The 24,660-nt window shown below is 42.6% G+C and overlaps 1 protein-coding gene across 2 annotated transcripts in view; it reads left to right on the top strand.

The window, feature by feature from the left end:
- Positions 1-24,660, top strand: part of LOC126282110 (phosphatidylinositol 3-kinase catalytic subunit type 3) — a 102,089-nt gene that overhangs the window by 63,672 nt on the left and 13,757 nt on the right. For both annotated transcript variants that reach the window (XM_049981570.1, XM_049981571.1), the window contains exons 11-14: positions 2,434-2,530; positions 2,628-2,756; positions 2,846-2,967; positions 9,142-9,356. In XM_049981570.1, coding sequence (XP_049837527.1) covers positions 2,434-2,530; positions 2,628-2,756; positions 2,846-2,967; positions 9,142-9,356 — 563 coding nt within the window. The remainder of the gene's footprint in view (positions 1-2,433; positions 2,531-2,627; positions 2,757-2,845; positions 2,968-9,141; positions 9,357-24,660) is intronic.

The raw sequence follows: 24,660 nt of genomic DNA, 5'->3' as shown, positions 1-24,660 counted from the left end.
TTCAAAACCCAAGTTTATGAAGAAGAAAATCCAGTATAGAAGATGTAGGAACTATCAGAATAAACTGTTTCTTCCAGGACGTGAGGTAGTCTGAAGATAACTATCAGATAGGGGAACACAAACTGTGAGAACTAATATGGTATTGGAAGAAAGATCATATGCAAGAATCATAGAGTAAGAGTTGACCCATTTCAGGAGGCTGTACTGTTTGGGTTCCCAATGAATTAAGTGTTTGATCTGACATTTTGTTTAAAAACTTTTTCTTACCTTTCTCTTTTACCAAGACAGTGTGTCCCAAAAAAATCTTGGTGTCCATTGTTTGTTACTACTTTAATTTGTGGTTCCTAGCATGGCCTCAGGTATTCGTGTTACAATGCATGCCACATTTGAAGGTGCCCCAGTTATGAACCACTGGTAGCTAGTAAAATTCCGTCTTCCTCCACCAATCTTGCCATTTATAGTGCCAGATGACAAGAAATATTATGATGATTGTAACATGGCCATATATTAGGTGGTTGTGTGCGCTCTCTTACCTGAATGCATTAAAATAAAAATGGTGTGTTACCTTTACATACTGTGCAGTAGTGCAATCATCAAAGCTTTTTTTTTCTTATACACACTTTAAATTTCTTTATTCAGTAAAAGAAACTAGAGCAATTCGTGTCATAATAAACAATACGAGTTAAAGGTATTGTAAAATATAAGTTAACTGGACTCTGTGCTGGACAGAAAATTGGAAAATTGAAAAAGTTGTTCTTAATTCTGAAGTATTAAGACAGTTTTGTGCTGATTGGCTGTTTGTTTTAAACAAAAGTGCCCTACTCACTCAAATACAGTCTGTACCAGATGTTTTTTAAACAATTCTTATATGATCAGTATCTAAACTTGACATGTCAACTACCGTATTTACTCGAACCTAAGCCGCCCTCAAATCTAAGCCGCACCTAAAAAATGAGGCTCGAAATAAAGGAAAAAAAAAATTCCCAAATCTAAGCCGCACCTGAAATTTGAGACGCAAAATTCAAGGAGATAGAAACGTTTTAGGCCGCACCTCCAAATCGAAATAAAGTAGGTCCGTTGTAATATGAGACACAATTTAGGTTGAATGAATGACAATAAACCTAAAGTAGTTTGGTTCGAGTCGTTTGCTTAACAGTTAAGCTTTACCAGGTGACCCTTGCTATGCGTCAGGCGCTCCGTCCGTATTTATATGGGTACCCTTCCTTTTTCACATGCTTCATCTGATTTGAATAGATTGCTTATTTTGCTTTGATCTGATAAGTGCCATTTTCTTTGTTATAGGTGTTTGTCAGTCTAAGCTGAAAATGCATTACTGTACTCTGTCATGCATTGTTTGTCGCATTCTTATAGTGTGTGTTTACGGCCTGTCGCCGCTCGTGGCATGAGTTGCTTTTGTGCGTGCTACTGCCGCTTACAATTAAAAAAAGAGGAATCGTCTCATTAGAGAAACAACGGCAAGAGATAGCTATTTGTTGTTACTTACGCTGCTTCTTTCTTTGATAATGATCAATAAGAACCAAATAATAGACTGCGTATGGTAGAACATGTTCTGAACGAGAGTTAGGCGAAAATTTTTCTCCGTTTGAAAATCTTTGCGGCCGCTTCTTTAGTACATCAAATTCTGCACAGAAATTAAAGTCATCTTAGATTTAAAAATCTAGTCAGTTGCCGTGCTTCATTTCTGACTGTATCACTATTAGGCATAAGAATAATACGAATATAAACATGACACGATATGTATATTCTTCCGCGTTTGCTGTTGTCTCACTCTAGTTTCGTAGTTTATTAGGCAAACAGGATTTAAAGGAGATAACAGCAAACACGAAAGAATACATGGCAAAATGTTTGTTCTTATTATTCTTATGGCGAAGAGAATACTATATGTGATTCACATTTCATAACGTTCCTATTAGCAACCATCTCTTCTCATGGGTAGGAAATAATTCAGAACGTAGATTTGGCCATATTGACAAACATCCCAAACAGTCTTGCCAGTCGGATTTTCGTAGTACATTGAAATTCTGCTACATTCGAAGATGAAAAATACGGAATTTGTATTTACTTTGTTGGATAATGTATGAAAATGTAGTGGTTGAAACTCGAGGCGGAGCAAAAAAAGCTTGTCTTCCACCTTTTTTTTTAAATTTATTTACTGACACGGAGGTTTTGGCCCCAGTATTTATCTTTGTGCCTACACAGCATGCCTGTGTAGCGCTACATCTATTCGACAGCAGAAGTTAGTTGGCGGCACCTACCAACATCTTTCGGAACTTCCACTTGCTTTGCACTCGATTCTAAGCCGCAGGCGGTTTTTTGGATTGCAAAAACCGGAAAAAAAGTGCGGCTTAGATTCGAGTAAATACGGTAATTTAATCTTTAAAATCAATATTGCTAACTAAAATTATATCTTAGGTACCTGTTGATAGAATGTGAAGACCAAGAACCTGCTGTGAAGCAGGATAGCAGAGTCAGAGATATGTACTTAACAGTTATGAGAATGTTCTCACAGGTACGTATTGATAACTCATAATTTTAATGTTCTATAATCTGGCGAAGCTCATAGTTTTGAGTGTTCCAGACCACTTCTTGTTATATATCTGTTGTAGACTCTACTCAAAGGTAATGCTGATCTGCAAAAGCGAAGAGTCTTTCTATCCCGTCAACAGGGCTTCATTGATAAACTTGTGAAACTTGTTAAAACAGTTGCAAGAGAGAGTGGAAACAGAAAGAAAAAGGTATGTGTTAGCTATATTATTTGATCCATGTAATTTTTATGATTGTATGTATTCAAAACAGTTATTGAAGAAAACATACTTTCACACAGACTGAGAGACTCCAGGCCTTATTGGCAGATCCTGAAGCATTCAAGATTAATTTTGCCAATTTTGAGCCTCTTCCATTTCCTCTGGACCCAGATGTTCTAATTAAAGCTGTTGTGCCTGAGAAGTAAGTTGTATTCTTGTCTTTGTTTGGCTGATTTTTAACTTTCATTCTTCCAAATAAAAATTAAATAATCTTTAGTGATAAACTACATAAAAACTGTCATGATCACATTATGAATATATGGAATATTATAGCACTAAATTATAAGCACACGCATCAAAGTTATTTAGGACTTCTGCCCATTAATTTTTACAAATGGACTGACCTTCATGAACCAATGTGTGTGTGTGTGTGTGTGTGTGTGTGTGTGTGTGTGTTTTTTGCAACATGATTGTGTCTAAAAGCCTTATGGTTCATATTTTATTTCTCAAAAGTGAAAATGAGAATTGCAGATCTTTTATCTAGGAAAAGATATTTTGACTTGCACTCAACACTTTTGTCATCAGTCTTGTGACTGGTTTGATGTGACCCACAATGAATTCCTTTCTTGTGCCAACTTCTTCATCTGAGTAACACTTTCATCCTACATCCTAAATTATTTATTAAATATATTCCAAATATGTCTTCCTGTAGTTTTTACCCTTACAGCACCCTTTAGTATCACGGAATTTATTTCTGATGTCTTAACAAAGGTTCCATCACCATGTCCCTCTTTCTTGTCAGTGTTTTCCAAATATTCATTTCTTCACTTACGTGGAGGCCATCTTTATTCTTTGCTTTATCAGTCCATCTCCATAGTTAGTAAGAAATTCGCCATAGAACCTGCTGCAATATATTGGAAATGGACCCTGAGGAGTTATTTTAGTAGTGGAAAAATTTGGGTGTCATGTAAATGCACAACTATGAGAGAGTCAATATCACATTTTTAAAAAACAGCAGCATTTATTCTAATGTGCAACACACCGGAATTACCTGTACATATTTTTGTAAGCTGTATCAGTCTTAAGGTTCATCAGTATGTCCCCAACCAAATGCGATGCTTCCGATGTCAAAGATTTGGTCATACCATTATGCTATGTGTTAGGACAGCTACATGTGGAAATTATGGAGGCTCAGCTCATGAATTCGGTAACTCTTCTACATTTCCTCTGAAATGTAGGCTGCTCCATGGATCACCCATTATGGAGAAGAAAGTGTGCAGTTTATAACAAAGAAAGGAAAATTCAGGAGTTGAAAGTTACGAGAAGCATGCCCTATGGTGAAGCTATAAAAGCTTTCATACCCTCCAGTATTCACTATTTCTTCTGCATCGACCCTTAAGGAGCCAATTGCCAAGGTGATGCCTCCAAACAAACCCAGGCCACAGATTCAGGTAAAACTACATGTGCTTGTCAGTGAACCTGTGGGGGAAGAGCTACACTTGAACCAGAAATCATTTGGAACCTTGGCCACATTCCAATGCACACAAATCAGACAATCATTAAGCTGTTCTCTACCCATCCAAGCAATTCCACCCATAAGTAAGGAAACTGTCGCACAAAAAGTCATTTGATTTGGACAAAACTGGCAGCAAAACTATTGAATCAGTGAGCATTTTGCCTTTGAATAATGACTTTATGCTTGAGGACATTGATATCCACATGAACTGGAAAGCTGGGCACCTTCTCATGTTCCCCCTGACCTCTCATGTAAATTGCCACTGCTGAGGCAGAAAGACAGAGACAACCATCACTCCCATAGGGACTTCCCTATTGCAGTAGTGCTTAAATGGATACCGATCATATTTGGTAGAGTTATAGAACCTGGCTCTGGAGTGTCTGTTCTACATCTGCTTGAAAGAAACTCATTTTGAAGTCACTGACACACCTGCATGAATGGTTTGCCACCCTACAGGAAGGACTATGTCCAACAGTAAAGTGATTTTTTTGACAGATGTTGCTACTCTCCTGTCCCCCTTAACACAGCCATACACGTAGTTGCTATGGAAGTTCTCACACTAGTTAAAATCATTGTGTGTTCTCTATATCCTCCACCCCATGATCTGTTGCCTGCAGGTGTACTGATATCTCTTCCATGCATTTCCCTGTCCATTTCTCCTCTTGGGTGACTTCAAAGCACCCAATGTGCTGTGGGGCTTGGCTACCACTTGCTTCAGGGATAGAATTATAGAGTGCCTTTTGAACTTTGGCGAGATGACAAACTTTTCTACAGCTACAGGATCATCTTCAGCCATTGACGTCATTTTTACCCCCTTAGCTATTCAGTTCAGTGGGAAGTAGCCATAGATTTCCCTTCTAGTGTCCACTTTCCAGTGTGGATTTGTCTGCCAGTTTGGACAGTGGTTAACGGGAGACTGTAAAGATAAATGGTTCAAATGCAGATTGGTTGGGACACTTTCAGCAGGCCATCTTCAAACAGGATTGTGACCAGGAGATGGGCCATATAACCTGTGAGATCAAATGAGCTGCCGCAGATTTCATTATCCAGTCTGGCAACAACCTTAGATGATGACCTGTCCCTTGGTGGAATGACAAATATCACTCAGCAATCAGAGCCAGGCTTCCAGTTTTGCAGAAATTCAAACACAATCCAACTACAGAAATGCTTCATGCCTTCAGGTCTGCAAGAACACAATTGAGGCGAGTGATAAAAGAATGGAAGAGAATGCAAGGAGGTATTTTGTAACTTCCATTAATCGGTCCATTTCATTGCAAAAGTCTGGGACTCAACAGGGCAGATTTCATGCAAGGGTAGTACACTTCTCTTTAAGGCCTTGTTGAGAAATGAGACATTGGTGGACATGTTTAAAGACAGTTTGGATTTTAGCTGAACCCTTTTTTACAATCACTGTGTTACCCAGATGAGCTCCTGCATTCCAGGTATTCCGTAGGGCTGTGGATATGAGGAGGCTGTGCTGCTTCTCCTGTGATGACGTCTACAATCTTCCATTCTCCATGTGGGAATTGAAATCTGTTCTGTCTGCGGCCAGAGACACTGTTCCATAACTGGATCAGTCATTATGCCATGCTCTGCCATCTTTGTCCTGAAGCCAAAGGAGGGTTCCTATCTTGTTTCTGTTGAATCTGGTTTGATGGACAGTATCATATGACTTGGAAGGAAGCAATATTAATTCCTTATCCCTTGAATGAAACCAGGCAAGGATCATAACAGACCCAACAGTTACTGGGAGCCCTTACCAGTAGTGTGGGGTATACTCCAGAGTGCATCATCAACTGCTGCCTCATCTGGCTCCTCAAGTCCCAAGGTCACCTGTGCTGCAACCAGTGCAGTTTCAGGCAGTACTATTCTGCCTTGACAACTTAGTTCTGCTGGAAAACCAAGCGAGGTGGCGCAGTGGGAGGACGACGGTTCAATCCCACGTCTGGCCATCCTGATTTAGGCTTTCCGTGATTTCCCTAAATCGTTCCAGGCAAATAGCGGGATGGTTCTTTTGAAAGGGCACGGCCGACTTCCTTCCCCATCTCTCCCTAATCCGATGAGACCAACGACCTCGCTGTCTGGTCTCCTTCCCCAAAACTACTACTCTACTGGAAATGGTGCTACAGGATTCCTTCTTAGGCTGAAACCATTTGATTAGTGTTTCAAGACACCTCCTGGAGGTACATCATCCTCCACAAACTTCATAAATGTGGATTGCGTGGATGTCTGCCACTTCTTAACTAATCCTTCCTTTAGGAAATGGCGCTTCTAATATCAAATTGGTGTTGCCATGCAGAATGGGTTCCCACAAATCAGTGTACTCAGTGTCACACTGTTTACAATCACTATCAAAGGAATCTTCTCCAAAGTCTATAGCCCTGTCAGATTTTCTTTGTTTACAGATTACTTTGCAATCATCTACTTTTCCTCAAAACTTACAGAAGACAAGGCAAGTAGTTGACAATCAGGAGGCTGGAAGCTTGGGTGAATAAAACTAATTTTAGGTTCTCAACAGAGAAGACTGCTTTGTCAATTTTAACCATCTCCACAAAGTTATCACCAACCAGAGCTAACAATGGGAGCCTGTGTTTTACATTTTGAGGCCACTGTGCTCTTTATGGCTCTACTATTTCACCCTGAATTAACTGGGCTCCCACAACTAAAAGAACTTCAAACAAAAAGCTTCAGATCATTGAATATTTGAAATATCTCAGTAGAAAGTGTGGGGAACTGATAGGTCCACCTCCTGCATTTTTATAGGGCATTTGTCAGATCAGCTCAGGTTTGGCCCTTATTGGCTACCTCGAAATGTTACATCCTATCTACCGTTAGAGCATTTGGATATCAACCGGAGCCTTATACGAGCCCAGTTTAGAGTTTGTGTGCAAAGGATGGTGAAGCTCCACTCTGGATTCGGCGGCGCCTCTTTCTGGCTCAAATATCTCAGCATTATCTCAGTGTGGCTGTCTGCTGTAACTTTGAGTGGATGTTCAGGAGTTAGCCCTAAGTGACCAAGCCATTTGGGGTATGTGCTGCTGACTGTCTCAAGAATCTGAATGTACCTCACCTCTGAATACACAGCCAGAGGTGGGACAAATTGCCACCTTGGCAACCTCAGAGACCCAAAGTGATTTTCAGCATTTTGTACTCCTATATGCAATCCCCTTGCATGCTGTCATTTCATTGTGTGTCAATAGGAAACTGAATCATTGGAGGTTGCAAGGAAACAAACTCGGGTCACTCAAATCGACCGTAAAGGTATGGCAGATTTCAACCCAACCTGACTGATTGAAGGAAGTGCTGCTCACCAGACTGTGAATAGGACATAGTCCTTTAACATATGGTTTCCTCCTCCAACAGGAGGATCCACCGCTTTGTGAAGCTTGTGGTGTGCCACTTTTGGTTTAGCACATTTTGGCTGTGTGTCTTATGTACTGACATCAGGGTAGCATGCAAGTTGATTGGTGAACTGCCCACCATCCTGCCTGACACCAGCATCACTGTTTCTTAGGTTTTTAAATTTTGAGAACTGTTGGGCCTCATCCCTAATGCGCTGGGGAGTCCTCTGGACATGGGGACAGCCTCTGGACATCAGGAGAGCCTCCCCTACACCATACAAGAAACACACACTAACCTGTTGTCAGGGCGATAATGACCATGATATTGAATGCCCTGCATCCAAAAAAAATGAATAATAATAATAATAATAATAAATTTCTTCATCAAATTAAGGCCTATGTTTGATACTGTTCCTTGGTCATAAATGCCCTCTTTGCCCTTGTTTGTCTTTTTGTATTGTCCTTGCTTTGTCCATTGGTCATTCTGCTTACAAGATAGCAGAATTCCTTAACTTTGTCTACTTCATGATCACCAATTTTGTTTTTAAGCTTCTTGCTATGCTCATTTGTGCTGCTTCTCATTACTTTTCCTTTTTTCCAGTTTGCTTGTACTCCTTGTTCTGTACTTGTCAGACAGTCCATTCCATTCACCAGATCTTGTAATTCTTGTTCACTTTCACTGGGGACAGCAATACCACCAGTGAATCTATCATTGATATCCTTTCACCCTGTTTTTTAATCCCACTCTTGAACCTTTCTGTTATTTCATTCATTATTTCTTTAGTGTGTGGAACGAACAGTAGGAGTGAAAGACTGCGTCCCTGCCTTCATACACTTTTTAAATTGGATACTTCATTTTTGGTCTCGGTTCTTGTACATGTTGTATGTCACCTTTCTTGCCCTACAGCTTACTCCAATTTTTCTCAGAATTTCAAACATTTTGCGCCATTTTACATCATCGAATGTGTTTTAAAGGCCAACAAATCCTATGAGCAGGTCTTGATTTTTCTTCAGTCTTGCGCAAGCACAATGTCAGAATTGCCTCTCTCGCGAATTTTCCCTTCCTAAAGCCAAAGTGATAGTTCCCTAACAAATCCTCAATTTTCTTTTACACTCTTCTGTATGTTACTCTTGTTAGCAGATTGAAATGAAGTGTTAATCAGCTGAAACTAATGCACATATCTATCCTTACTATCTTTGGAACTGGATGGACGATGTCATTCCCCCCTCTTCTCTGTGCTTCAGTCAGTGTAGTTTCTTAAGAGAAAAAAAGTAAATGTACTACTGGTAGTGTTTCCTTATGCTCTTTGTACTCTATGCTTGATATAAAAGTATAGCTACACAATATATGTTTAAATACAAAATATATTAATAATTAGTGACATTATTAGTGCTAATTATAAAAAATGTAATTATGTTAACTTGAAAGCTGATTTTAATCTCTGCCTTCAGATTAAAACCCAAAAGAAAATTTTTCATGTTTTTATCATTTCTGAAAAATTTTGCTTTTGCATTACAGGGCTAGCCTATTCAAATCGGCACTGATGCCATCCCGCCTTACGTTCCTGACAACTGAAGATACTGAGTATGTTGCCATTTTCAAACATGGAGATGATCTGCGCCAGGACCAGTTAATTTTACAAATGATAACACTCATGGACAAATTACTAAGGAGAGAGAACCTTGACCTAAAGCTTACTCCTTACAGAGTCCTAGCAACAAGTACAAAGCATGGTATGTTTCAAAACAAAATTGTTTTCAATTAAAGGTCAGCAGTTGATACATTTTCATTTCGTGTGGTAAACCCATTTCAGAGCAAAGCATTCTTTCCTTATTTGTTACGTGGAACATTGTCAAAAATGGAATGAAATAGGACTTAAAAGATTTACAGCAATGCAAATTTATACTCTTAAGTCATACTTATGGATTTCCTAATTAGAAAGCAGATTAGGAAAAGTTACAACTACTGTATAACACTAGAGACAAATATATGTTGCTTTTCAGCGTCCATTGAAAACTAGTAAAAGTTATGCAGCTGGTTTGTGGCATCAGACCTGTGAAAGGAACTTTCAGATTGTTGATTTTCACAAAAGTAAATTCAGTGGTACCAGCACCAGAATTATAAGCAAAGTATGTTAAAATTTTATGGTTATGTCATAAATTTCAGATCGATTTCCTGGTGGCAACCTTTTTGGTTTCTCTTACAACTGTTTGTTACCTTTTCTCATGATCCAACAGTTTGTATTGCTCTCAAGTGTCCAGTGGGTGCAATTCATGAAATACAATATTTCAACAACATACCTTGGTGCCATCTTCTGGTGACACATAGAGAATAAGCATGTTTGCTACATTGCACCTCCTGCATGCTATCATCACAGTCCACCCCTTTCCTCACTATATGGCCGCACGGTGTGTCGGATGAAGTGGTGAGGAACGCAATCACTGCATGCAAACTTCACTCCCTCAGCACTTCTACCACTCCCATAGAGTGCAGAAGCTGCTCTGTCACAACATTGAGACCTCAGTTGTCTGAGCTCTGATCCCAGGCTTTACTGGGAGTGATGCCACTGTCTATCAGGCTGCCGGCCATTTGTATTTCCACAATCTCCAGTGGAACAAAATCACAAAACGACTTATGTCTTATTACTTCTGTTTATTCATATTTCATTGAGCCCCCATAGCTATGCAATTTTCCAGAACCACAGATTTTATTGGTGGCTTTGTGATAAGGCCTATATTGGGCCGACTGTGTGGACAATCAAAGAAAGGTGCCAGGAATGCAGTAGAGATATCGAATTAAAGTAACCAACAAAATCTGCGATTGGAGAGCATGCATAACTACAGATGTCTCGAAATATGAACAAACAGAAGTGCTAAGGTAAAGCATGTTATTTTGGGACTATGCTTCAAAGGAGGGTGTCAAAATATGAGTTGCTGGCAGCCTGATAAATAGGCAGTAGCTTTACTCCCAGTAAAATGTGAAACCGAGCTCAGCCACCTGAAGTCTCAACATAAGCTTCAGAGCAGCTTCCATGCCTGATGACATCAGGAGGAGGATTGAAGGCCTGAAGTTCTGCACCCAGCATTCATCAATTGTTGAGAGAGGTAGTGTTTTATGGTCCCATGACCAGAGATACTGACGATGTTTACTGCTGATAAAGGGACAGATACCGTGGAGAGCTAGTGGAGCAGTCTGCCCGATGAGATATGCACCAGGTAGTGAGGGAAAGAGTACAGAGTAATAAGAGTATGAGAGAGATAAGATGTGGCAAAGAGGCTCATTCTAAGATTAGATTAGATTAGTTTTCCATTCCATAGATCCGTGTTGAAGAGATCGATGTGGATGTGGATGTCGTTGAAGACAAGAGATTTGGTTTGCTTCAATTTGTTCTTGTTGAAACTCATATTTTTAATGAAGTCAGCAACACCCCTATCTCAGCTACAAGGTTTTGAGGAAAAATGAAATGGCACTAATTGCTGCTTTGTAGAGAGGGTCATAATAAACCCTATAGAGAATAACCCAGTATGTAGCTGATACATTTCACTTTATGTTTATATTTTGGACAGCAGCTGGTTAGAAACCAGTAAGAAAGGATGATTTGATGGAGATGAACTGGTGTCTATTGCTCTAAAGAGTGAAAATTAACATGTGCAACTTTTAGGAGGATTTGACAAGCAAGATGTAGTATGTGCTAGTACACTTCTTACCTATTACGTTGTTACCATATTTACTCAGTTATAAATTGAGGTTTTTTCCTCAGCTACAGCATTAAAAAAATGGGTTAATTTTATATTCACAGTTTAAACTATTGCTGCTGAGGTTAATATTTTTACAATGTTTAGTAGAAAATATAGGGGGCTGTCTCACATTTAGAAATGAAGCTATGGTAATCGAGATCGTGAGCAGATCTGTTTTGAAGAGTTCAGAAAGGCACAGCTGGGCAAACAATATGTTCGAATAGGCTCAAGATTTCCAGATATCCCTAAACACTCGATACAATATCAACATTGCTAAATAAATCACATGACGTTTGACTCATGTGGCACTAGTGCAAAGGATATTAAAGAGATTGAGCTGCTTACTACAACAGTACATTGTCCAGCTTAAAATTTGACAGTTTTATGAAACATAGGAGGAAATAGCACAAAATTCTATCATCTCACAAAATCTTGTACTTGAACAGATTTGCAATAAAAGTTCTGTTAGATATATGGATAATGTGAACAAACATTTTAATGTGGCTTTTTAAGTAAAAGTAACATTCAAAACCAGAAATATTGTGCATCAAAAATATTACTTGATTTTGAACCCAGATCAATATTTTGATTATGGGGGACCGCAGTGACTTACTAAGTGGGTTGAAAATGAGAAGTTCAGTTCTCATATAAGAATTCAGGATAAAAACATCCGAGCTTTTAATCGGCTTTAGAACGTGATGAAATGGGAAGGAAAATTAATCCAGAATAGTGTCTAATGAACAAAATAAATCATATTAAACTGTAACTGTTGTTACAAGAATAAATTACAGCAACAGGATGCGCCATGGAGACAGTGCCAACAGACATCAGTAGATAGCAGGATGAACAGAGTTTGAGAATGGGACTTGCAAAGAAGAAGATTCTGCAGCCTGTGCTTGGAAGTTTCTCAAGCACAGCACTATGGAGGAGATGGAGGGAAAACATTGATAGCAGCTTGGCTGAGAATTAGATGAATGTCAGGAGGGGAGTAGTGAGTGGGCAACAAATAGTCTTATTGCCAACCATGGAAATCTCTACCACGAACTTTGGCTTTTTAGGAATATCTGCCACTTTTCAAATGAAGTTTGTCTGAACCCATTTGTAGGTGGAATTGAATTGAATTGAATTTAAAATTGGACAAATATTCAACAATAGTATTCACTGCAGGAAACAATAAGTCTAGTTAGGGGCCAGAGGCATATGTATGTGTTTCATGCTGCAGTATTGTTGACACTCACCGTAACATGATGGGAAGGAAGGGGGAGTGTCAACTGCTGGTTAAATGCAGCAAGTGAGAGAGTGGTGGGCAGACTGTGTTTGGAAGCAAGAGACATTTTTACATCCACACTTCAGTGTAGAAGTGAAATCATATAAGAAACTTCCACATGTTTGTGCGTGCGTGCGTCCTTTTTTTTCCCCCTAAGGGAAGTCTTTCCGCTCCCGGTATTGGAATGACTCCTTACCCTCTCCCTTAAAACCCACATCCTTTCGTCTTTCCCTTTCCTTCCTGAAGAAGCAACCATCGGTTGCGAAAGCTAGTAATTCTGTGTGTGTGTTTGTGTGTTTTGTTCATTGTGCCTGTATGCCGGCGCTTTCCCACTTGGTAAGTCTTGTAAAAACAAAGATTCCAAGACTTACCAAGTGGGGAAAGTGCCGGTAGATAGGCACAATGAATAACACACACACACACACACACACACACACACACACACACACACACACACACACACACACACACACATCCATACATATCCTGTGTATGTGTGGATATATATATAAAATCCGCTGTGTTCTCAGATCCCACTGTAACCACAATCTCAGAAATCACCAAATATTCAGCAGAAACAGCAAAATATTTATGACAACATAGATGCTAATACCCCAGCTGTACTATTTGTGATATCACCATTTTGTAATCCTCATCTTCTGCCTCATCCTCATCCTCCAGATGATAGGGTTAGAAAGAGAAAAATTTAGATAATAAAATGGTCCACAAATAATGCAAACCATGTTTTTATTTTATTTCACCTTGTATTATCAAATTTTAGACAATCAATAAATGGCATACATGTAGAATGGGTATAATGTTAGTTTTTTAGGCAGATATTTTGTCAGTAAAATAGCTTATAATTTTGATGAGTCAGAACACATTAAAAGTTAATTTTTCTCAAGAAGCCTTTTGAAAAGTAGTTAACCTTAATCAGGACTGACTGATGTTCGGGCAAACACGGTATAACGAATGTCATCAGAAGTCTCAAATTTTGCTACCTGGTACACGCATGTTCTACAGTTGCTGGTTATCGAACACATTGAAAGGTGAGTGGCTTAAAAATGTGAGTTACCAGAATGAATTCTTTAGATGAGCCATGGGCATGTTGGCATGGCATAGTGCCACTATTTTTCATAGTAGTTCCACAGGTTTTTGTAGATGCAACTTCCAGAGGAGAAAATTTTTAGGTGAGATTATACAGTTGTGATTATTAGGAAGAAGACGGCAGGTCTAATCAAAGCAGTTATTACGAGAGGTAGTGTTTTATGGTGCCATGACGAGATATACTCGAGACGTTTACTGATTAATAAGGGACAGATACTGTGGAGACCTAGTGGATAAAGTTTGTGTACTTGTTGTTTGATGCTAAACAGCATGCGAAGGTAGTATTAAAAGTTTCTGACCTAGCAAATAAATGCCCTTTTCATCATTTTTTTAATTTTACAATGTAATCTGCTTATAAATTTATCAACTTCTCCCAGTGATGCTCCTGTCTGTATAAGAAATCCGAAAGTCTTTCTCTACAAAATAATTATGTTGTTGATGGCCCCTCTATTTGGCAAAAATTTTTGTCATAAAAATTTAACTTTCTGGTGAGTGAACAAAAGTCACTTCGGCATATATATCCGGCAAGGAGGGTGATCAAGCAACTGAAACCACAGTTTGTGGATTTTTGACATGGCAACCATAGATGGGTGAGGTGGTGCAGAGTGAGCAATAGTGGCGCACAGCATGCCGTCGGCTTTCACACCCCTAAATTTTAAATCACCATGTGACAAACATGTGCTTTAGATATTCTCGTAGCCTCTGCAGTATCTTTCACCTCAATTCAATGGTTCTCTAGTGTCATTTGGTGAATTGTAGCAATGCTATCATCTGGGGCCCCCGCATGAACCATAGACCTTGCCGTTGGTGGGGAAGCTTGGGTGCCTCAGTGATACAGATAGCCGTACCGTAGATGCAACCACAACAGAGGGGTATCTGTTGAGTGGCCAAACAAATGTATGGTTCCTGAAGAGGGGCAGCAGCCTTTTCAGTAGTTGCAGGGCAACAGTCTGGATGATTGACTGATCTGGCCTTGTAACAATAACCAAAACGGCCTTAATGTGCTGGTACTGCGAACGGCTGAAAGCAAGGGGAAACTATGGCCGTAATCTTTCCCGAGGGCATGCAGCTTTACTGTATGAGTAAATGATGGTGTCCTCTTCAGTAAAATATTCCGGAGGTAAAATAGTCCCCCATTCGGATCTCCGGGCGGGGACTACTCAGGAGGACGTCGTTATCAGGAGAAAGAAAACTGGTGTTCTACGGATCGGAGTGTGGAATGTCAAATCCCTTAATCGGGCAGGTAGGATAGAAAATTTAAAAAGGAAAATGAATAGGTTAAAGTTAGATATAGTGGGAATTAGTGAAGTGCGGTGGCAGGAGGAACAAGACTTTTGGTCAGGTGACTACAGGGTTATAAACACAAAATCAAATAGGGGTAATGTAGGAGTAGGTTTAATAATGAATAGGAAAATAGGAATGCGGGTAAGCTACTACAAACAGCATAGTGAACGCATTATTGTGGCCAAGATATACATGAAGCCCACACCTACTACAGTAGTACAAGTTTATATGCCAACTATCTCTGCAGATGACGAAGAAATTGAAGAAATGTATGATCAAATAAAAAATTATTCAGGTAGTGAAGGGTGACAAAAATTTAATAGTCATGGGTGACTGGAATTGTGTAGTAGGAAAAGGGAGAGAAGGAAACGTCGTAGGTGAATATGGACTGGGGCAAAGGAATGAAAGAGGAAGCCACCTAGTAGAATTTTGCACAGAGCACAACTTAATTATAGCTAACACTTGGTTCAAGAACCATAAAAAGAAGGCTGTATACATGGAAGAAGCCTGGAGATACTAAAAGGTATCAGATAGATTATATAATGGTAAGACAGAGATTTAGGAACCAGATTTTAAATTAAGACATTTCCAGGGGCAGATGTGGACTCTGACCACAATCTATTGGTTATGACTTGTAGATTAAAACTAAAACTGCAAAAAGGTGGGAATTTAAGGATATGGGACCTGGATAAACTGAAAGAACCAGAGGTTGTACAGAGTTTCAAGGAGAGCATAAGGGAGCAATTGACAGGAATGGGGGAAAGAAATACGGTAGAAGAAGAATGGGTAGCTTTGAGGGATGAAGTAGTGAAGGCAGCAGAGGATCAAGTAGGTAAAAAGATGAAGGCTAGGAGAAATCCTTGGATAACAGAAGAAATATTGAATTTAATTGATGAAAGGAGAAAATATAAAAATGCAGTAAATGAAGCAGGCAAAAAGGAATACAAAAGTCTCAAAAATGAGATCGACAGGAAGTGCAAAATGGCTAAGCAGGGATGGCTAGAGGACAAATTTAAGGATGTAGAAGCTTATCTCACTAGGGGTAAGATAGATACTGCCTACAGGAAAATTAAATAGACCTTTGGAGAGAAGAGAACCACGTGTATGAATATCAAGAGCTCAGATGGCAACCCAGTTCTAAGCAAAGAAGGGAAGGCAGAAAGGTGGAAGGAGTATATAGAAGGTTTATACAAGGGCGATGTACTTGAGGACAATATTATGGAAATGGAAGAGGATGTAAATGAAGATGAAATGGGAGATACGATACTGCGTGAAGAGTTTGGCAGAGCACTGAAAGACCTGAGTCGAAACAGGGCCCCGGGAGTAGACAACATTCCATTAGAACTACTGACGGCCTTGGGAGAGCCAGTCATGACAAAACTCTACCAGCTGGTGAGAAAGATGTATGAAACAGGCGAAATACCCTCGGATTTCAAGAAAAATATAATAATTCCAATACCAAAGAAAGCAGGTGCTGACAGATGTGAAAATTACTGAACTATCAGTTTAATAAGTCACAGCTGCAAAATACTAACGCAAATTCTTTACAGACGAATGGAAAAACTAGTAGAAGCCGACCTCGGGGAAGATCAGTTTGGATTCGGTAGAAATATTGGGACACGTGACGCAATACTGACCCTACGACTTATCTTAGATGCTAGATTAAGGAAAGGCAAACCTATGTTTCTAACATTTGACAATGTTGATTGGAATGCTCTCTTTCAAATTCTGAAGGTAGCAGGGGTAAAATACAGGGAGCGAAAGGCTATTTACAATCTGTACAGAAAGCGACGGCAGTAATAAGAATCGAGCACATGAAAGGGGAAGCAGTTGTTGTGAAGGGAGTAAGACAGGGTTGTAGCCTCTCCCCAATGTTATTCAATCTGTATATTGAGCAAGCAGTATAGGAAACGAAAGAAAAATTCGGAGTAGTTATTAAAATCCATGGAGAAGAAATAAAAACTTTGAGGTTCGCCGATGACATCGTAATTCTGTCAGAGACAGCAAAGGACTTGGAAGAGCAGTTGAATGGAATGGATAGTGTATTGAAAGGAGGATACAAGATTAACAACAACAATAGCAAAATGAGGATAATGGAATGTAGTCGAATTAAGTCGGGTGATGCTGCGGAAATTAGATTAGGAAATGAAACACTTAAAGTAGCAAAGGAGTTTTGCTATTTGGGGATCAAAATAACTGATGATGGTCGAAGTAGAGAAGATATAAAATATAAACTGGCAATGGCAAGGAACGAGTTTCTGAAGAAGAGAAATTTGTTAACATTGAGTATAGATTTAAATGTCAGGAAGTTGTTTCTGAAAATATTTGTATGGAGTGTAGCCATGTATGGAAGTGAAACATGCACAATAACTAGTTTGTACAAGAAGAGAATAGAAGCTTTCGAAATGTGGTGCTACAGAAGAATGCTGAAGATTAGATGGGTAGATCACATAACTAATGAGGAAGTATTGAATAGGATTGGAGAGAAGTGGAGTTTGTGGCGCAACTTGACCAGAAGAAGGCATCGGTTGGTAGGACACATTCTGAGGCATCTAGGGATCACCAATTTAGTATTAGAGGGCAGTGTGGAGGGTAAAAATCTTAGAGGGAGACCAAGAGATGAATACGCTAAGCAGATTCAGGATGATGTAGGTTGCAGTAGGTACTGGGAGATGAAGAAGCTTGCACAAGGTAGAGTAGCATGGAGAGCTGCATCAAACCAGTCTCAGGACTGAAGACCACAACAAAAACATCCGTGGTTACAGGTTCAAGCTGCCCCAGACATTAGTAACCCAGGCTGGTATAGCCATGTTTAAGTTCAGCTGCCCAAAATTTCACTGTGGTAAATGATATTTCTGGGTCCAACTCATGTCTACTTTGATTAGGTGTATTGCCTTTCAAAATCAAAACTTTAATGATGGCTCTGTACCCAATTTTTCCCATTTTCACAAACACTCGTATTGAATCACTAAAATGACTGTCAAACAGCAGCTCGTCCAAAATGGCTCAAATTTTGGCGTTTGCCTTACTAAGTATGCATAAACAAATTCCTCATCTTTAGTTGATAAGTGCTGTTATCTTAAAGTTAAGTTTGGAAACTTTTCAAACTATCTTTGTACAGGGTGTTTCAAAAATGACCGGTATATTTGAAACGGCAATAAAAACTAAACGAGCAGCGATAGAAGTACACCGTTTGTTTCAATATGCTTGGGACAACAGTACATTTTCAGGCAGACAAACTTTCGAAATTACAGTAGTTACAATTTTCAACAACAGATGGCGCTGCAAGTGATGTGAAAGATATAGAAGACAACGCAGTCTGTGGGTGCGCCATTCTGTACTTCGTCTTTCTGCTGTAAGCGTGTGCTGTTCACAACGTGCAAGTGTGCTGTGGACAACATGGTTTATTCCTTAGAACAGAGGATTTTCTGGTGTTGGAATTCCACCGCCTAGAACACAGTGTTGTTGCAACAAGACGAAGTTTTCAACGGAGGTTTAATGTAACCAAATGACCGAAAAGCGATACAATAAAGGATCAGTTTGAAAAAATTCAACGGACTGGGAACGTGACGGATGAACGTGCTAGAAAGGTAGGGCGACCGCGTACGGCAACCACAGAGGGCAACGCGCAGCTAGTGCAGCAGGTGATCCAACAGCAGCCTCGGGTTTCCGTTTGCCTTGTTGCAGCTGCGGTCCAAATGACGCCAACGTCCACATATAGTCTCATGCGCCAGAGTTTACACCTCTGTCCATACAAAATTCAAACGCGGCAACCCCTCAGTGCTGCTACCGTTGCTGCACGAGAGACATTCGCTAACAATATAGTGCACAGGATTGATGACGGCGATATGCATGTGGGCAGCATTTAGTTTACTGACGAAGCTTATTTTTACCTGGACGGCTTTGTCAATAAACAGAACTGGCGCTTATGGGGAACCGAAAAGCCCCATGTTGCAGTCCCATCGTCCCTGCATCCTGAAAAAGTTCTGGTCTGGGCCGCCATTTCTTCCAAAGGAATCATTGGCCCATTTTTCAGATCCGAAACGATTACTGCATCACGCTATCTGGACATTCTTCGTGAATTTGTGGCGGTACAAACTGCCTTAGACGACAGTGCGAACACCTCGTGGTTTATGCAAGATGGTGCCCGGCCACATCGCATGGCCGACGTCTTTAATTTCCTGAATGAATATTTCGATGATCGTGTGATTGCTTTGGGCTATCCGAAACATACAGGAGGCGGCGTGGATTGGCCTCCCTATTCGCCAGACATGAACCCCTGTGACTTCTTTCTGTGGGGACACTTGAAAGACCAGGTGTACCGCCAGAATCCAGAAACAATTGAACAGCTGAAGCAGTACATCTCATCTGCATGTGAAGCCATTCCGCCAGACACGTTGTCAAAGGTTTCGGGTAATTTTATTCAGAGACTACGCCATATTATTGCTACGCATGGTGGATATGTGGAAAATATCGTACTGTAGAGTTTCCCAGACCGCAGCGCCATCTGTTGTTGACAATTGTAACTACTGTATTTTCGAAAGTTTGTCTGCCTGAAAATGTACTGTTGTCCCAAGCATATTGCAACAAACGGTGTATTTCTATCGCTGCTCGTTCAGTTTGTATTGCTGTTTCAAATATACCGGTCATTTTTGAAACACCCTGTACATTTGTTTAAAGGTATTGGCCCACAGGGGCAGAATACCAGTCACAATGAGGTGTCCTGGGTGGTTTGATTTATGGGCTTGTGGATGAGGGAAGCTCATAAAAAGTGAGGGACCAGGGAGACATGAGAGTAAAGAGGAAGGCACCCATGGGAGAGGTTTTAATAAAGATGTAGGGATGTGAGCGTATTGAATACCGTGTTGGATATCTAGGAAGGGATTATAATACTGCAGACCAGCTTGTAGGTGGATTTGTCAAATAGCTTGTGTAGGCACTTACTTACCCCTGGCTTGGGCCTTAGTGACCATATGCCTGCTCCACATTCCTCCTACATCATTTCTGCTTCCGAGCCTCCTATCACCACTCACCCGCTCCTAGTCTCATGTCCTCGGTGTCCTTGTCAAACCCTTCATTCATCCTTGCTACATGTCCAGCCCGGACCAACCTCCTCCTTTTTCTTTTTGCAATGTCAGGCTGTGCGTAAAGCTCTTTTAATTTTTTGAATTCTCCTGTTTGTGAATCTATAACTGGACCATTTATTTTTTGGAGTTTTCTTCCAAAACCAAGTAGTATCTCTTCATCTGTTCTCCTAAAGGTGAGACTTTCACAACCGTACATAACCACTGGCATAATCATTCTTTGGTACAGTCTGATCTTAAAACTTCTTGAGAAAAAAGACCTTTTTTCACAAAGCTCCTGGCATTTAGAGCAATTTGGTCTATCAATTACTCATATGATTTTGAATGCATCCCTGTTGGTTTTTAAATGATTTTTGAACAAATTCTAAGTCGATTTCTGAATAAATCATAAGTTGATTTTTGAACATGTGCATAGTGTACGTGATGTCTCTGCCAGGGGAATTACTGCTGCATCTAGAAATGAATTTTCATGCAGACAAAAGGGGACGGGTCTATAAGAGCTGAGCGGAATAAAGTTGAATGGGTGAATGCCAATAGCTTTTTATATGGTTGACTGGGTTTGTAAATTATCAGCGTTGTTATAATTACTAGTGAATTCCATAGATCCCCCTGCGGGTTCGGGGGTAAGAATCGGCCCGCGGTATTCCTGCCTGTCGTAAGAGGCGACTAAAAGGAGTCTCCAACGTTTCGGCCTTATGTGATGGTCCCCACTTGGGTTTGACGTGCCATTTTCAAAATTTCCATTGTTAGTGCGTGCCATTTGGGGAAGGACGCCTTACGTGGTGTTTTTCTATTGGTCCATCGTGCACCTCCATCTTGCATGCTATCTATTGTCGTGTGGAGGGATTTACACCCCATGTCTTCTGGGTTGCCTCCTCGTCTTGTGTGCAATCCCCTTCTTAGTGCCCACGACAACTGTGGACCCTTTCAACACCTAAAATCCAGCACGGTAGCCAGTCCGTTGTGGTGGGGTCGTCATGTACCTCTTGGTGGTAGCTCCCTGACCACGCAGGGATCGCACTACAGATGCCAGAGCTGTTTCCTCCCCATGCATGCCAAGGAGTATGTGCCCATCTTGTATGGGGCACGGGGACTCCGGGCAATGGGATATCGGCCAGGTACCCGTTGCTTTGGCTGGGTGGCGCCCTTGGGGAGAGCCCTTGTTCGGAGTAGGTGGCATCTGGGTGGATGTGGCGCAGTGAAGCGCAATATATCTCACCAAGCTGGTGGTCGCACTGCCACCAGCGTCTCTAAGCGAGGCAGAATTGAATTCGATGCTGCACAATATGATCCTCAGTCGTTCCCCTCGTTGGCTGCGCCGTGGGAGGGACGCAGATCTAGTGCCAAGCAGGAGCCTTATGTACCACAATACCTTGTCTGCAGCAGGACTGATGGTGACTCCTTTCTTTTGACAAAGCCTATGTTTTTTGTGGAACACCTGGAGGATAAGTTTGGGGAAGTGGCGGGGTTGTCTAAAATGAGGAATGGGTCCATCCTCCTCAAGACGTCCTCCCCAGCCCAGTCACGGGCGTTGCTCTTGTGTGATAAGCTGGGACATGTCCCTGTTACCGTCACTCCCCACAGTAGCTTAAATATGGTCCAGGGGATTATTTACCATCGCGACCTCTTGTTACAGTCCGATGACGAGCTGAGAGCTGACTTGGAATGACGTGGTGTGCATTTTGTCTGTCGTGTGCACAGAGGACCCAAGACCAACAGGGTGGCCACCGGTGCCTTTATCTTGGCCTTCGAGGGTGCTGTATTGCCTGAGAAGGTCAAGGTAATGGTTTACTGTTGTGACGTCAAGCCATACGTCCCTCCCCCGATGCGGTGCTTCCAGTGCTGGAAGTTTGGACATATGTCCTCCCGTTGCCCATCCAGCGCCACATGTCGAGATTGCGGACGCCCCTCTCATCCCGATTCTCCATGTGCGCCTCCGCCTGTCTGTGTCAACTGTGGGGAACACCACTCTCCATGCTCGCCGGACTGCCCCGTTCTTCATAAGGAGCGGAAGATTATGGAATTTAAGACCCTGGACCAGCTTACTTATCACGAGGCAAAACTGAAATTTGAAAGGTTGCATCCTGTCCCTCTTCAAACTTCTTATGCTGCAGCCACGTTATCGTCGCCCTCGCAGGCGGCAGTTGTCGCCTCCTCTGTGCCGCCTTCAGTGGGCCTCGGGACCGTACATCTCTGTCTGCCCCCCTTGTGTCTGGGGGCAAGCCTTCCTCTGTTGCCCCCTTAGCAGTTGGGGGCAAACCCCCTTCTGTCACTCCCCCCGCACATGCTTCGGGAGTGACATCTGCTCCAAAACCAGGGGGCTCGATCCCTCCCCCTCCCCGTCCTTCTCCGCCGGCGTCGTCTCTGCCGGCTCCTCTCTCGCGGAAGGGGTCCCTCGGGGCCCTCCCTTCTTCCGTTTCTTCTGCTACCCTGCCGGATGTCAGCCAGTGGCTGAAGGTTCCTCCACCTGCTGGTCGTAGGGCTTCTGCGTCGTCGTCAGCCTCAGACACTCCTTCAGAGAAACTCTCCCAGCCCTCTAAGCCAAAGGACAGACGCGAGAAGAAGGAACGGAACATGTCCAAGAAGGACGCTCCGGCAGTTTCAGTACCGCCTGCTGTCAATAGTTGTGGCTCTGGGGATGCGGTGGAGATCCTCGCCTCTGCCTCGGATCTCGCCCTCACGGAACCCTCAGGGGCCTCTCCTATGGACACAGCTGACTCTCGCCCAGTGGCGGCCGTTGACTCTGCGGCGCCATCTGCCTCTTAGTCACCTTCACACCCTCCCAGTCCCTTCCTGCTTCCATTCTCCAGTGGAATTGCGGCGGTTATTTCCGCCACCTGCCTGAGCTCCGGATGCTTCTGAGTGTTGCCCCTGTTCTCTGCATTGCTCTTCAGGAAACTTGGTTTCCAGCAATGCGGATCCCTGCCCTTCGCGGTTATCGGGGATACTATAAGAACCGCACTGACTGTCAACGAGCTTCAGGTGGAGTTTGCCTCTTTGTTCACCACTCTGTCTGTAGCTCGCCAGTACCCCTTCTGACGCCTTTAGAGGCAGTCGCTGTCAGGATTGAGCTCTCGCCGGCTATTACTGTTTGCTCTGTTTACGTTTCTCCATATGGGCAGCTCCCCCGACATGTCTTGGCTGCGCTGCTGGCTCAGCTCCCGCCGCCATTGCTGCTTCTGGGCGATTTCAATGCCCACAACCCTCTATGGGGTGGGACTGTCTCAGATGACCGCGGTCACGCTGTGGAGCATGTGTTGGCTCAGCTCGACCTTAGCCTCTTGAACACCGGTGCTCCCACGCATTTCAGTGTGGCCCATGGCTCGTTCTCGGCCATCGATCTCTCTCTTTGCAGCCCCGGACTTGTCCCATCCCTTCACTGGAGAGTGCATCCTGACCTGTGTGGTAGTGACCATTTTCCCATCTATTTGTCACTGCCCCAGTGTCATTCTTCTGGGCGCCTGCCCCGCTGGGCTCTCAACAGGGCTGACTGGCCGGCTTTTACTTCCGCTGCCACCATTGCTTCTCCCCCACAGGGTGAGATTGACGAGGTGGTCCGTGTGTTGACCTCGTCAATTATTTCTGCAGCCGAGACTGCCATCCCCCGCTCTTCTGGACTCCCTCGGAGGAAGGCTGTCCCCTGGTGGTCGCCGGAGATTGCTGAGGCTATTCGCGACCATAGGCGGGCTCTCCAGCGTCATAAGCGGCACCCGTCTCTGGAGACCCACATCGCCTTTAAGAAGCTCCGTGCCTTGTCCCGTCATCTTATTGCACGGCGTAAGCAGGAGTGTTGGGAGAGGTACGTTTCATCCTTGGGCTCCCGTGTCTCCCCGTCGCTCGTGTGGTCCCGCATCCGGCGGATTTATGGATACCAGACCCCTATGGGTGTCCCTGGAATCTCCGTGGATGGCGCTGTCTGCACGGACGCTGCCACCATTGCTGACCACCTTGCCACGCACTTTGCTACGAGCTCTGCGACTGCAATTTACCCTCCTGCCTTTCGCTCTCTAAAGGAGCATGCCAAGCGGACGCCGTTATCGTTCCACACACGTCTTTCTGAAAAATACAATGCTCCTTTCAGCGAGAGGGAATTCCTCGCTGCCCTCGCCGATTGTCCTGATACAGCGCCAGGACCGGACTGCATCCTCACCATCTTTAACCGCATTTGGAGCGAGGGCGAGAGGGTGTTATCGTCCCCATCTTGAAGCTCAGTGCGGACCCTCTGGCGGTGGACAGCTATCGTCCCATTACCCTCACCAATGTTTTGTGCAAATTGCTCGAACGTATGGTGGGGCGGCGTTTGTGTTAGGTCCTTGAGTCGCGCGGTCTCCTCGCTCCATCCCAGGGTGGCTTCCGTCAGGGCCGGTCTGCTGTGGACAATTTGGTGCGGCTGGAATCTGCTATCCGTACGGCCTTTTCCCGCCGTCAGCATCTCATTGCTGTATTTTTTATCTGCGGAAGGCATCTGACACAACATGGAGGCATCACATCCTTGCTACGTTGTGCGAGTGGGGTCTTCGTGGTCAGCTCCCAGCTTTTCTTCAAAACTTTTTATTGT

The sequence above is a fragment of the Schistocerca gregaria genome, chromosome 7 (assembly GCF_023897955.1).
Source record: "Schistocerca gregaria isolate iqSchGreg1 chromosome 7, iqSchGreg1.2, whole genome shotgun sequence".
In the NCBI taxonomy this organism is placed as follows: Eukaryota; Metazoa; Arthropoda; class Insecta; order Orthoptera; family Acrididae; genus Schistocerca; species Schistocerca gregaria.
The sequence above is the reverse complement of the archived record's forward strand: the minus strand, read 5'-3'. Positions and strand labels throughout refer to the sequence as shown.